Raw genomic sequence first — 14,040 nt, forward strand, 5'->3', positions numbered from 1 at the left:
AATATCAGGTTTCAAACCTGAGGTGCAAGCCTCCATCCTGAATCATCCCTTTGACCAAGAGCACCTATTCGGCCCAAAGGTAGATCAGGCCCTCGAAAAAATGAAGAAGGACACTGATACGGCGAAGTCCATGGGAGCCCTGCAGTCACACCCTCCTAGGTGCTCCTTTCGCCGCTCTTCCTTTCGGAGTACATCTAGAGGCTACTCCTCGGATAGCGCGTCCACTTCCTACAAATCCCCCACTCAGTCCACCTTCAAAAGGCGTTATCAAAGAGGCGGCTATAGGGGAAATAATAATAAAGGCAGAGGCAAAACAAATACCGCCCGCTCTGCCACACCGCCTACCCAATGACTTCCCCCCGCTCCCTCCAGACCATCCCACTCCGGTCGGGGGCAGACTACAAAATTTCCTTCATGTCTGGGAGACCATCACCTCAGACAAATGGGTGACCCAAATTATTCGGTCAGGATACTGCCTGGAATTAACATCTACCCCCCCAAACATTCCACCCAGGCAATGCCCAATGTCACAAGAACATTCCACATTACTAAAACAGGAGGTAATCTCCCTCCTACAAAAACATGCAAGTTCCCGTCAATCAGCAAAATTTAGGGGTCTACTCCCTATATTTTCTAATACCAAAAAGGAACGAGACTCTACGACCTATTCTAGATCTCCGGCCCCTAAACACATACATACATTCAGACCATTTTCACATGGTAACGCTTCAGCAGGTGCTTCCGCTCCTCTCCCAGAACGACTTCCTCACCACACTGGACTTGAAAGATGCATACTTTCACATTCCAGTACACCATGCTCACAGAAAGTACCTCAGATTTGTAGTGGACGGGCAACACTACCAGTTCAAAGTGCTCCCATTCGGAGTCACAACAGCACCACAGGTATTCACCAAGTGCCTAGCGGTAGTGGCGGCACACCTCAGAAGACAGCACATTCACGTCTTCCCATACTTGGACGACTGGCTGATAAAAGCCACGTCCTACAACCAATGTGAACACCACACCGCCACTACAATCCAACTACTTCACCAACTAGGCTTCACGGTGAACCACCAAAATTCCCAACTAACACCATCCCACATAAAACAATACCTCGGTGCCACCATAGACACCTCAAAAGCCATAGCCTACCCCAATCCGGCCAGGATTGCAAGCATTCAGGCTTTGCGACAAACATTCATACTTCAACACTCCCTTCCAGCAAGAGTGTTTATGCAACTGATAGGGATGATGGCGGAAGCCGGGAGCTAGGCACTTGTAATTATTATTTTTAAAATTGTATTTGCTCTTGTTTTTAACTTCTGTGCACGAGCTCACCTACCTATATTGCGCCGACTGCACCACCTTGCTAGCAGGCTCACGGACTCAGCAAATCCCAGCAGCAGAGCAGGGACAGTCAGGTAACGCTTTCGTGCCCCCGGGGTCCCGGATCACGTGACCACCAGGGAGGGCAAAGGTCAGGGTTAGCACTGCAGCCGAGACTATTTAAAGCGTCTCAGGCGCTGCCTTCCGTACATATACGGTCTCCTGAGGCGGAAGCCGGGAGCTAGGCACTTGTAATTTTTATTTTTAAAATTGTATTTGCTCTTGTTTTTAACTTCTGTGCACGAGCTCACCTACCTATATTGCGCCGACTGCACCACCTTGCTAGCAGGCTCACGGACTCAGCAAATCCCAGCAGCAGAGCAGGGACAGTCAGGGAACGCTTTCGTGCCCCCGGGGTCCCGGATCACGTGACCACCAGGGAGGGCAAAGGTCAGGGTTAGCACTGCAGCCGAGACTATTTAAAGCGTCTCAGGCGCTGCCTTCCGTACATATACGGTCTCCTGAGGCGGAAGCCGGGAGCTAGGCACTTGTAATTTTTATTTTTAAAATTGTATTTGCTCTTGTTTTTAACTTCTGTGCACGAGCTCACCTACCTATATTGCGCCGACTGCACCACCTTGCTAGCAGGCTCACGGACTCAGAAAATCCCAGCAGCAGAGCAGGGACAGTCAGGGAACGCTTTCGTGCCCCCGGGGTCCCGGATCACGTGACCACCAGGGAGGGCAAAGGTCAGGGTTAGTGCTCCAGGCGGTGTGACAGCCTGACACTATATAAACCAGTTATGTGCCGGCCGCGCAGCGGACGCGCGCAGCGGGCGCGCCGCTTGCGCGCCGAAGGTGCGCCTAAGGTAAGCCCGTCTGCGCCCGTCCGCGCCTTGGCCGCACTTAGCACTTATGACCCCTTTCTGTTTCACAGTCCGGGCAGTCGGTCCCGTATCTGTTACTCTAGTGATATGCTGAGAAAGCTCAATAACTCTGGGCACACCCCAGCATGTCGTCGCATCATGCCATATCACACTGCTTGCCAAGCACACCTGCGTTGTCAAGATTGTCACATTTCTCTTCCCCTGCTCATCCCTTATAAACGTTTGGTCTCTCCTCCTCATGCTCTTCCCACCGCAGAAGTGACTATTACACCACCGCTGAAGTGTCTCCTGCTTAACACCAGATCGTTAGTTAAGCATAGCACCGAATGTGCCCTGCTTATCGACCAGAGTGACACTGACATTGCTTTTCTGACCGAATCCTGGACTGATAGCGCTTCCGGACCTGACCTTATTGCCGCCTCGCCCCCAGGCTATAATCATCTAACGCTTAATCGTCCACTCAGAAGGGGTGGAGGCTTAGCAATTATTTATCGCTCCCACCTGAAGGTCACTACTACTGACACCTCATCCCCGGAATGCGAAGCTCTGGACTTTCAAATTCAGTTTTCACCTAAACAAGCGTTTAAAGGCTCGCTTTTATATAGACCTCCAGGCCCCAAGTCTAAATTCCTTCTCTATTTAGGGAAGGCACTGGAACACGATATTAATAATGCCAATACCACCATTCTTGGTGACTTCAATTTCCATCTGGAAGCCATCTTAGATCCGGACACGGCCCAACTTTTTAGCCTTATGGACTGCGCCGAACTCTCCCAGGTGGTGCAGGGTCCTACACACAAGGCAGGCCACACTCTGGATGGCATTTTCACTAATAATTCTAATCTGACCTTTTCCAGTTGTCTCCCACTTACCTGGTCAGATCATCAGGTTGTATTTTTCCAGCTTGCCTGTCCCAATTCCACTAATCCAAATCCCACTCATCATACTGCTCTTGTTAGGAAATGGAACAAAATCCATGAGTACGACGCTATATCTACCCTTATTGCTACTTTCCCCTCCCTTTCACCAGATCCCAATACAGCTGCGGCGTCTTACCACGGCTGGATTAAACAAGCAGGAGACAAACTCGCACCGCTTACCAAAATCCGCTGTACTAGAAGCTCTCCTACGGCGCCCTGGTACAATGCCGCTCTCAAAAACAAGAAGCTGGAGTGTAAGAAATTGGAGCGTCAATGGCGTCGGCATTACACTATGGAGGACAAATACAGCTATAGAGCCGCCATTTCTCAATATAAACTTCTACTCCACACTTCTAAACAACAATACTTTGCGGACAGGATTACTAAATCTAAAAATTCATCTAAAGAACTGTTTCAGATCGTATCTTCTCTTTCAACGCCCCCTCTTTCCCCGGTTGTGGCAAGCCAAGAACTCTGTGAGGACATAGCCGAGTTTTTCTTTAATAAAGTTAGCCACATCTTCAATTCCTTTTCCCCTTTCACTAATGATATATCCATACCAGTCTTCCTTGGCTCTACTTTTTCAGCAGCTGCTGAATTAAACAGCCCTACACTTATGTCCTTTGCCCCCATGACCACCACAGAAATTATGAAGCTTATCACTAATGCCAAGTCTGGCTCCCCTTTGGACCCCAGTCCTGTTGCCTTTATTAAAATGGCTCTTCAGCCAACTGCCGTAGCCCTTACAGATATTTTCAATAACTGCTTACAAACTGGTATCTTTCCATCAATATGCAAAATAGCATCCATAGTTCCCCTTCTAAAGAAACCCTCGCTTGACCCAGGCAATCCCAACAATTTTAGGCCAATTTCCCGTCTTCCCCTACCGGCAAAAATACTGGAGAAGGCCATTAACAGCCAATTGAGCACCTTCTTGGGCACGAACAATCTCCTTGACCCCACTCAATACGGCTTTCGAAGTGCTCCCAGTACAGAAACGGCCCTGCTAAAATCAACGGATGAAATTAAAACCTCCTTAGACCAGGGTGGTCACGCAGCACTTATTATGCTTGACCTCTCTGCAGCCTTCGACACCGTGAATCATGCCACTCTTCTTGCTAGACTGCATGAGATCGGTGTCGGAGGCTCAGCATTGGAGCTGCTCTCATCCTTTTTAGCGGGGAGAGTAAGCTCAGTTGCCCTGGGAAAATTTACGTCTAAGCCATTTAGGCTTCCTTGTGGGGTGCCACAGGGCTCCTCCATCAGCCCCACGCTGTTTAATGTTTATGTCACCTCACTTGCCCCACTGATCAAGTCATTTGGTTTCTCCCTTACGTCATATGCAGACGATACACAGATCGTGGTTTCTCTCTCACCCCAGAATGTTGCTTCTGCCCCTCTTCGCTTCAAGGAGTGCATCGCGGCGGTAGGCTCCTGGATGGCTGATAACAGTCTTAAGTTGAACACTGATAAGACTGAGGTTGTTGTCTTTGGCAACAACCCGGTTTTTTGGAATCCATCTTGGTGGCCAGATAACATGGGCTTACTACCAGAACCTACATCCAAAGTAAAAAATTTAGGCATTTATCTTGATGATAAATTGTCTTTTAAGGACCAAATCAATACCATTGTTTCTTCCACTTCCCATCTGCTTAGGACTTGCAGGAAGTTGCTCCCCTACCTCCCCAAATCCTGCCAACAGACGGTCATTACATCTCTTGTTATGCCTAAATTGGATTATTGTAACAGCATTTATCTAAACTTACAAGAAGGCCTGTTAGGGAAGTTACAGCGGGTCCAGAATACAGCAGCAAGACTCCTGACCCAGACTCCCAAATTTGCGCCCATTAAGGATAAAATCAAAGAGCTTCATTGGCTCCCGGTCAGGCGCAGAATTCAATTTAAATCTCTGTGCATAGTCCACAGAGCTCTTTATAAACTGGGCCCACAACACCTTCAACAAAACATCACTTGGTATTCCCCTGCTAGATCTTTACGCTCTTCTGAAGCCAAATTGGCTACGGTCCCCTTCATTCGTAAGGCTACTTGGGGCGGCAAGCGCTTCACCTTTGCAGCCCCCAAACTTTGGAATGATTTACCCCTTCGCTTAAGATCGATTGATAATCATCTTATGTTCCGGAAGGCCCTCAAAACCTGGCTTTTTACTCTCTAGCGCTCCATTGTTGTTCCCTCACGGATTCTGTATTGACAAAGCGCCAGGACACCTCCGGGTAGCAGCCGCGCTATATAAATTAAATTAACATTAACATGGCCTCTTGCATTTTCATAGTACCCCACGCAAGACTCCAGATGCGTCCACTCCAAGAGTGCTTAGCGCGCCAATGGAACCAGGCCCTGGGGCAACTGACAGATCTGGTGTTGGTAGACGGTCGCACCCATCGCTCTCTGCAGTGGTGGAACACCACAAACCTTTCCAAAGGTCGACCGTTCCTGGACCCGGTTCCACAAATAATATTAACAACAGACGCATCGCTCTCCAGCTGGGGAGCTCCTCTATTACACATCACAGTGCAGGGCACATGGACGCCGCAATAAAAGTTACTCCATATCAACCATCTGGAGTTACTAGCAATCTCTCTAGCCCTAAAATCCTTTCAGGCACAAATTTTAGGCAAGGCAGTCCTCATTCGCACAGACAACATGACGGCCATGTATTACATTCAAAAACAAGGCGGCACACACTCTCCACAGCTCTCTCAACTAGCACAGAGCATATGGAGATGGGCAATTCCACACAAAATCTTTCTCCTAGCCCAACATATCCCAGAAGTCCAGAACACCATGGCAGATCTGCTCAGCAGACAGACGCAGCAGATCCACGAGTGGGAACTTCACCCGCAGGTTCTTCACCCGTTCTTTCAAACGTGGGGGCATCCACAAATAGACCTATTCGCCACCCACGAAAACAAAAAATGCCCAAGCTTTGCCGCCAGATACCCACACCCATTGTCCAAAGGAAATGCGATATGGATGAACTGATCAGGCAAATTTGCGTACGCTTTTTGACCTCTCCCACTAATTCCATTAGTGGTGCGAAAGCTACAACAGCATTCCCTCACGCTGATCCTAGTAGCTCCAACATGGGCCAGACAACCGTGGTACACCACGCTGCTGGAACTCTCGGTAGTACCACACCAAAAGCTACACCTCTCACCATGCCTCCTAACCCAGAACCATGGAGAGATCAGGCACCCGGACCCAGCTCAGCTCAACCTTGCGATCTGGCTCCTGAAATCCTAGAATTCGGATACCTAAACCTTCCCCCTGACTGTATGAACGTCATCAGAGAAGCTAGACGTCCTACCACTAGGGCCTGCTACACTGCCAAGTGGAAAAGATTTGTTGTTTATTGCCATAACAACACACTCAATCCTCTAGACGTGTCTATACAACACATCATATGCTACTTACTCCACCTACAAAAGTGTAATTTAGCATATACCTCCATTCGGCTACACCTCGCAGCAATTGCAGCTTACCTACAAAACAGGCAGCACCTATCACTTTTCAGAGTACCTGCCATTAAAGCCTTCATGGAAGGCCTAAAAAGAATAATTCCTCCCAGAGTACCACCCTCACCTGTGTGGAACTTAAATATCGTTCTCACAAGGCTAATGGGGCCGCCCTTCGAACCTTTGCATAAATGCGAACTGCAATTTCTCACATGGAAAACAGCTTTTCTTGTAGCCATCACTTCCCTTAGAAGGGTCAGTGAGATACAAGCACTTACCATACAAGAACCTTTTCTTCAAATGCACCAGAACAAGGTTGTTCTCCGTACCAACCCAAAATTCCAACCTAAAGTCATTTCCCCTCTTCACCTAAACCAATCCGTAGAATTACCGGTATTTTTCTCGCAACCTCAAACTGTTGCAGAAAGGGCTCTACACACGCTGGATGTCAAACGAGCCTTACTTTACTATATCCAAAGAACACAACCTTTCAGAAAGACCAAACAACTGTTTGTCTCTTTCTCTCCACCACACACGGGCAACCCCATCTCAAAATCATGGATAGCTAGGTGGATTGTAAAATGCATCCAGATTTGCTACCACAAAGCAAAACGAACGCTATCCGTTCCCCCTAAAGCCCATTCTTCACGAAAGATAGGGGCTTCTATGGCTTTTCTAGGGAACATCCCATTAGATGATATCTGCAAAGCAGCTACATGGTCAACACCGCACACTTTCACTAAACACTACTGTGTAGCTGTGCAAACCAAGCAACAAGCTAGTGTGGGCCAGGCTGTACTAAAAACACTATTTCAAACAACTGCAACAGATACCGGTGGTCGCCGCTAAGGTTGGGAACTGCTATATAGTCTATGCAAAAGTGTGTAATCTGCAGCTCATATGCCTGGAACGGTATATGCTACTTACCAGTATGCATCTGTTCTTGGCATGTAGAGCTGCAGATCTACACACGCCCACCCGCCTCCCCGGCTACCTGTATCTGTTCCAGTCTATCTTATTTAGATACAACACACATGGGTTTCTTCACTGTTATTACTACGCTCCATCTTTCCCTGCTGGCGAAAAACAATCTGAGGATGGAGCCGAAGCCCATGCGCAATACGATCCAAAGGAGGAGTCACCGACCTCGTGACTTCCAAAGACTTTCCAAGAGGAAAAACAAACTGCAAACATCCGGGCCCAACACCAGATGGCGATCTATGCAAAAGTGTGTAGATCTGCAGCTCTACATGCCAAGAACAGATGCATACTGGTAAGTAGCATATTCCTTTCTGTCCTTTATCATGCAAACATTTCAGTACATTAAATTTCATACTTACAAATAATGGTTGGTTCATGGGGTAGGATACAGTGAAGGCAACTATAGACTCAGAAATGCTCATTTGGGTCTCATCATGGCTACCTGGGCCTATACTCCTAATATCACGAGCCAGCTGAGCTTATATTGCATTTGTTTATAATTTATTTTAATTTGTCGGCTGACCAGACATACTTTCTTGCTACTTCATTCGGACTGGCCTGTTTCTGGTAATCAAACCATCACATATAATAAGCACCCAGGGACCCAGTAATATGCAGACTGCATGCATGACCACCTGTTTTTTCTCCGTTAGCTGAATAGTCTCCAATCACAAGCTGCTCAGGGTAAAATCCTACGGTTTTAAAAGCAAGGAAGTAAATTTCTTCCTCTAACAAGTAAACTTAGGGTCACCTTCTACTTTGCCCTGCAGAAAGCCCCACCACTGTTATATTATGACATGACTAGTGAACGTAGATCTTATTCTAATATCTTAAACCTTAGTTTTGTAAACATAAACAACCTGGCTCCCAACACAAAAATGAGTGGTGGTTACTGATTGTTCTAGAAAGTCTAGTGGAACCAGGTGCTGTCTTGGGCAACTGGGATTTCCTAACTGGCTGAGGATATCACTTGACTGCACTGAGCAAGTGAAAGTAGATTAGCACATTCACCATGTAACAGTGGTCACACCCACAGTGTCCGCATACTTCGACTAGTTATGGAGCTGACAGACACATACACAACATACATGGTCAGTATAGTAAATAATACTAGTCTTACCCTGTTTGTTTTTGTAGGACTGAACCAGTGGATCTTCCTAAAACCTATCTAGGGTGTGATGGGGGTACCTTCCAACTCTGAGGAGTAGGGTACGGGCACACACTTCCCAGGGGCTACTTTTATGGGACGCTCCCATGAATTGTCGAGCAGAAATGACTAGTGGGCAACAGTATATCATTTTCTGTATGTAATGAGAGCCTAAATGGTGGTTCTGTGGTTCTTCAACAACTTCCTCTAAGAAATTGGGAGAAAAATCATTGAGGAACGATGGATGCTTTAATGTGCTCTCGGAGTTTGGGGTCATTATATATCTTATGTCTTACTACTGTAGTGACTAAGAATCACTGAAAGTTTCTTATATTCATTAGCTTTGGTTGCCACCCAGACTCTTGGAAGTATGAGATTATAAACTATCATACCCATGGGACCGGCCAGAGCAGTTCACATGGCTTGTAGTCCGGCACTGGGGAGGGAGAGCTGTTCCGTCACAGCAAACAGGTAAAGGGGATAACAAACCTGGGAAGACGTTTTATGTATACACGATGAGTTTTCCCAGACCAATAATGAATTATTATTTGGGGAGGTGAAATATTTTCGAAGTGCACATTTCAAATTAATTGAAATATTATTTTACTTTTTATAAGTACCTCCAGGAGCATGTTTGCCTCACTCTTCAACTTTTACCACTGACACTGTTTCCTTTGCTTCGTTTTGTATTTTCTGTTTTCTTACCTTTGTAGCCAGGTACCCCTTACCCTTCTCCTCTACTGCGTCACTCCGGCCTGATATCCATGCCACGCAACTTTGAGCATGTCTATCACATGACTGTAAATTCTGCTGAAAGATTCCTGTACTACGGTCCTCTGCACCCTTCCTATTCCCCTTCTCTGCGCTCTGTCCCTGGCACTCCTGGTTCTCTGGCTCGTAGGGTATGCACACCTCTGCCTAACGTTTGCTATACTAACAGTGTCTGCATTTGCTTTGTGCTTGATTTGTGTGACTGGAGTTTTAATTTATTTCTGACACTGTCTTTCTTGTGAACCATGCAACATTTACCTCTCCTTTCTCTTAAGTCTTTTTCTCTCGTGATACTATGCCCAGAACTGTAATTAGCTTGTTACTGTCCTACAGCTAAAGAAACTGTATAATCTGCTCTCCTCTTAAGCACTACCTACATGAGGTTTTGATTGCTCTTAGTGTGTTAAAGTGTAGGGAAGATGGGCTGTCAAACCTATTTTTTTACACCTTAAAGTCGGAAGCGGCTGGTGTCAGGCTGAGTGGCAGGGCAGAGGCAGGAGGCGGACGAACGACGACAAAAAAAACAATTAAAAATTACTTACCTGCCTTTTCGCTGCTCTTCTGCTTCTCACCAGCACAGGCTCCCAGAATCCCCTGTGGCCAATTCTGACACTTCTCTCATACTGCTGCAGGCAGCATGAGAGCAGCGTCAGGATGAGCCTGAGTGCCCTAAATTTGCGCTCCTTGAGAGACTGGGAACCTGTGCCGGCAGTCTCCAACCCGCCAACTGAGCTCAGGTTGGAGACCGCTTCAGTGCGTTTGCCGGTTTAGCTGTTCTGAGAAGGCAGGCCAAACCCACATGCGCACTGACAAAAGTGCCTACCGCTGCCCCTCATGACTGCCTCCTTGTGATGGCCCCGGCCCCAAGAGTCGCCCAGGACAGAAACATTTAATGATAATAAACCTGGTTTTGTATGATTTTGTTTTTACATTTTTGCAGCTGCTAGTGGTGGGGTGACACTCCTCCACCATAGCGGAGGAGCCGCTGCTGCTTAAAGTAGCCAACAAGCCTTAATGTTCATCTCTTTGTATTTTTTGAGGAATTTGTAGCAGTGCGGAGAACGTCAATGCTATCTCACTTCCAGGCCTCTCACTGCAGTCTAACTCTGGCATACATTTCCTGCAAGAATGTCATTGCTTATTGGAAACATATAAAGAACTCAACCATGAGAACATATTCATGGGTATTAATAGATATGTCACCATTCTAGTTTATAAGTTGTATATATGTGCGCTTGGAATAGAATGTTTCTAAGAAAAGAGTCATTTACTGTAGCCACCTGAAGGCATGCCTAACTGATACAGAAATCCTTTGCACGTTGTTTGGCCTCAGGTATGAGATGACTGCCAAGGTGGACTTTTAGCTGGTACCTTTGTATCATTTTTAAGTATATACCAGACTCGCCTACCCCTCCACCAAAAATGCGCACTCTATCCAAGTTAAGGAAAATGCCTCACTAAGTACTAGAATGTAACCTAGTTACCCAAATTTTATGGTCATGAGATCAACCCACTAACCTTGGTCATCGAAGACTGCCCATATGTCATGTCAATTACTAATCCATTTTTTACTTATTAAAAAAAATGGAAGTGAAAATATATTTGCAAACCTTCTTTGCTATATATTGGAAAGACCACGATCAGGAATTGATATTAACCTTTTAATTGAATTTTGGGGTAGCAATGCAGAGTTTTGAATTTCAGGGTACATTTTCTTTTTTTTTTTTTTAAAGGCTATGTATATTCATATAAACTAAACCATGGCTTTCCAAATGGGGACAAGTTGCAATTCCAAACACTAGGGTGTTGCTTCATATTTTTATACGCAGCAAGATTGTTGTGGACATTTCATTCATTCCTCTTGCAAAAAGAAAAACTACCAAAACACACTGTTTCTGTCACTATTCCCATCAATCAAACCTTTTTCTTCCTTTGCTGATTTTTTAAACAGACCTGGATTGTTTGATTAGTTGCTAGAAGGGATGTATCTGGACTGAACATCTTCAACTCGTTCGTGTCTACACTCACCCAGTGGCTGAACACAAGACCAGTGGCTGAACACCAGACTAGTGGCCTGCCTGCACTCACTATAGAAGGGGGTGTACGTGTTGTGTTTGGAATGGGTCGTGTGTATTGATCCAGGCAGATTAAGGAGCTTCTGAGAAGTAGTGATGGAAGAACCGATATTCTTTCTGTTAATAGATTGTTCTCTTGAATCAATCTAGTAACTTGTTTTGTGCTCTTCAGTGGCTGAGCCATGAGGCATGGTGGCCACTGAGCTTACATGCGTGAGTCTAGGGAATTGTGTCCTATTGCAACAAATGTACACCTCACAGTGGAGGTGTGAATCCGCACGTGTCCTGTGGCAAGCTCATTAGTGAAAAGTGGATCAGCTGCTGATCAAATTTAACTGAAGTCGCTGACCCGGCCTCCTTTTTAAGGAGAAGGCAGGGATTCTCCACAGGCTGGTTCAGTGTATTACTGCTCGCACCTAGATTGGGATTTTTGAGCTGTCCCTGGTACTCCTGATACCCCACCCATGGTCAGGTCACTGATCCTGTGCCACCTCCATAGTGGAGCAAAATCAATGCACTTTCCATTTGTTTACTTTCCTATGTGCTTGCCTCCGTAATATGACCCAGATGCAAAGTGTTTCCTCATTTGCATGGGGCTGCACCCCTATGCGAATGTCCATTGCTATCACACCAAAGCACAATTTGTATCAGTGTGATACGTATTATTGAAGGATTCACGCAAGCGTATATGGCCACTTCTGTAATATCAAAGTGGTCGACAAGCACCAACACTTTTTGCACCCTGAGATAGTTTGTAAAATACATCCACATTATCAAAAGTAGTTTTCTCCATCTTCTCTACTGCTTAAGGGATGTGTGGGCAACTATATTGAGAAATTCTTCTCCAGTTGGGACTTCTAATCTGTTGAAACTGTGTCTACGATACCGAATGAGATTAGTCGACCTCAGTCATGTTTAAATTAAAGAACTTCTTACATTGAGTTTTACAATGTTTTGTGGATTCTGCCAATGGTGTTTCGATGGACCCTACTCGAGCAGCTTGACTGTCATGTGTGAGGGTACTGTCCCACCAGAAAGCCTGAGGAGCATATGTCAGATGCTATAAGGTACTAAAAATAACAAACTAAGTAAATAATGAGTGTACCTTCAAGTCTTTCCAAACCATGATTTTTTGTTTTGTTTATGTGCCATTAGTTTTTAAAATGCCTCATGAAAACATGCAGTTACTGAGTATATTAAAAAATAAAGTGAGTAGCTCTTTAAGTTGACTAACCTAAAAAATGTAATATATTTTGCGTGGTCTTGTAAGGTCATTTATTCCTAAAATCGGAAAACTTTAGGAAAAAGTATGTAATGTACATTTAGGGTCATTATGTAGCCTCCTCAGGAACAAGGGTGGCCATAACAAATTTAGTTACATCTAAGGGGATGCATTGTATCTACAACCTAGTGTCAACAAATTTACAACTTTTCTTTAAGGTGTAATGAGTTGAAACATAAAATGCACCTTTCTGTGACTACAGATAAGACAATGGCTTTGCTCATTTTCCACCTGTTCTGGTCATTTCTATTGAAACACCTCCAGTTGCTCAGCTGATGATCCACGGAGTGTAAGCTGTCTGTGCCTTTTAGAAACTAAAATTTATTGAAAATGAACAAGTTGCAGGATTTGGTGGGTGCACCAAAGATTAATAAGTGGATGTGTATGTGTACATTTATTTATATTCATTGGTAAAACTGTGTTAAAGGAAATCCGTCGCTGTTCACACACATTCTAAAATAAAATTGTATAAAAAATTTACATTCCACAAAAAGGTTCAAGTTAAAAGGCCTTTATGGTTATGATCTAAAACCTCAAAAGCACAGAAATTCACTAGCTGCACAGCCACAATGCCACCCCTTTCTGCTACTCGTTCATTACCTGAAATGCCAAAGATGACATACAAATGACAATCATTGATGTCATCGGTCACATTACGTTTTCACCCCTGCTCTTTTAAATAAAGAAAATGGTAAAAATGTATAACTTTTACAACTTGTTTGTCAATATCCTGGAGACCTTTTGTTCTCTTAAAATCAATACCCTAAGCACACGCCAAAATATCACGTAATTATTCTAAACAGTGGTTCTTCTGTTCTTTGTCATTATTTTCTCAACTACCTATGCCCAGCCAACACGTGTTTGATCGCAAGGGGAGTTCCCCACGACTTCTTCAGGGCTAAAAAGATATAATAGGCATCTTTGTTGTCGTACAATACAGATAGAACACCAAAATGAAACAACCCATATCTTTACGAGTCATGTTTCCAAGTGCAAACAATATGACAACCTTTATCAAATATGAACAATGGATCTTGATACGAGGGACGTGGTGCAATTCTGAAAATAATTTAAATGCAGTCAATCCGTCCGATCTAACAAATACAGTGAACCCAAAGTGTGCGTTATCAAACCAAGCTGGTTCCAAACAGAGCCCTCTAAATCCGGACACACATACCT

The 14,040-nt window shown here is 45.0% G+C and overlaps 1 protein-coding gene across 3 annotated transcripts in view; it reads left to right on the forward strand.

Annotated features, from left to right (window-relative positions):
- Positions 1–14,040, forward strand: part of CDC42BPA (CDC42 binding protein kinase alpha) — a 797,672-nt gene that overhangs the window by 762,969 nt on the left and 20,663 nt on the right. The window contains exon 36 of one of the 3 annotated variants that reach the window (XM_085613029.1): positions 9,447–9,635. The exons of the other annotated variants lie outside the window; for them this stretch is intronic. Coding sequence (XP_085469155.1) covers positions 9,447–9,635 — 189 coding nt within the window. The remainder of the gene's footprint in view (positions 1–9,446; positions 9,636–14,040) is intronic. 3 annotated transcript variants of the gene reach the window in all.

This window comes from Triturus cristatus, chromosome 6, assembly GCF_964204655.1.
Source record: "Triturus cristatus chromosome 6, aTriCri1.1, whole genome shotgun sequence".
In the NCBI taxonomy this organism is placed as follows: Eukaryota; Metazoa; Chordata; class Amphibia; order Caudata; family Salamandridae; genus Triturus; species Triturus cristatus.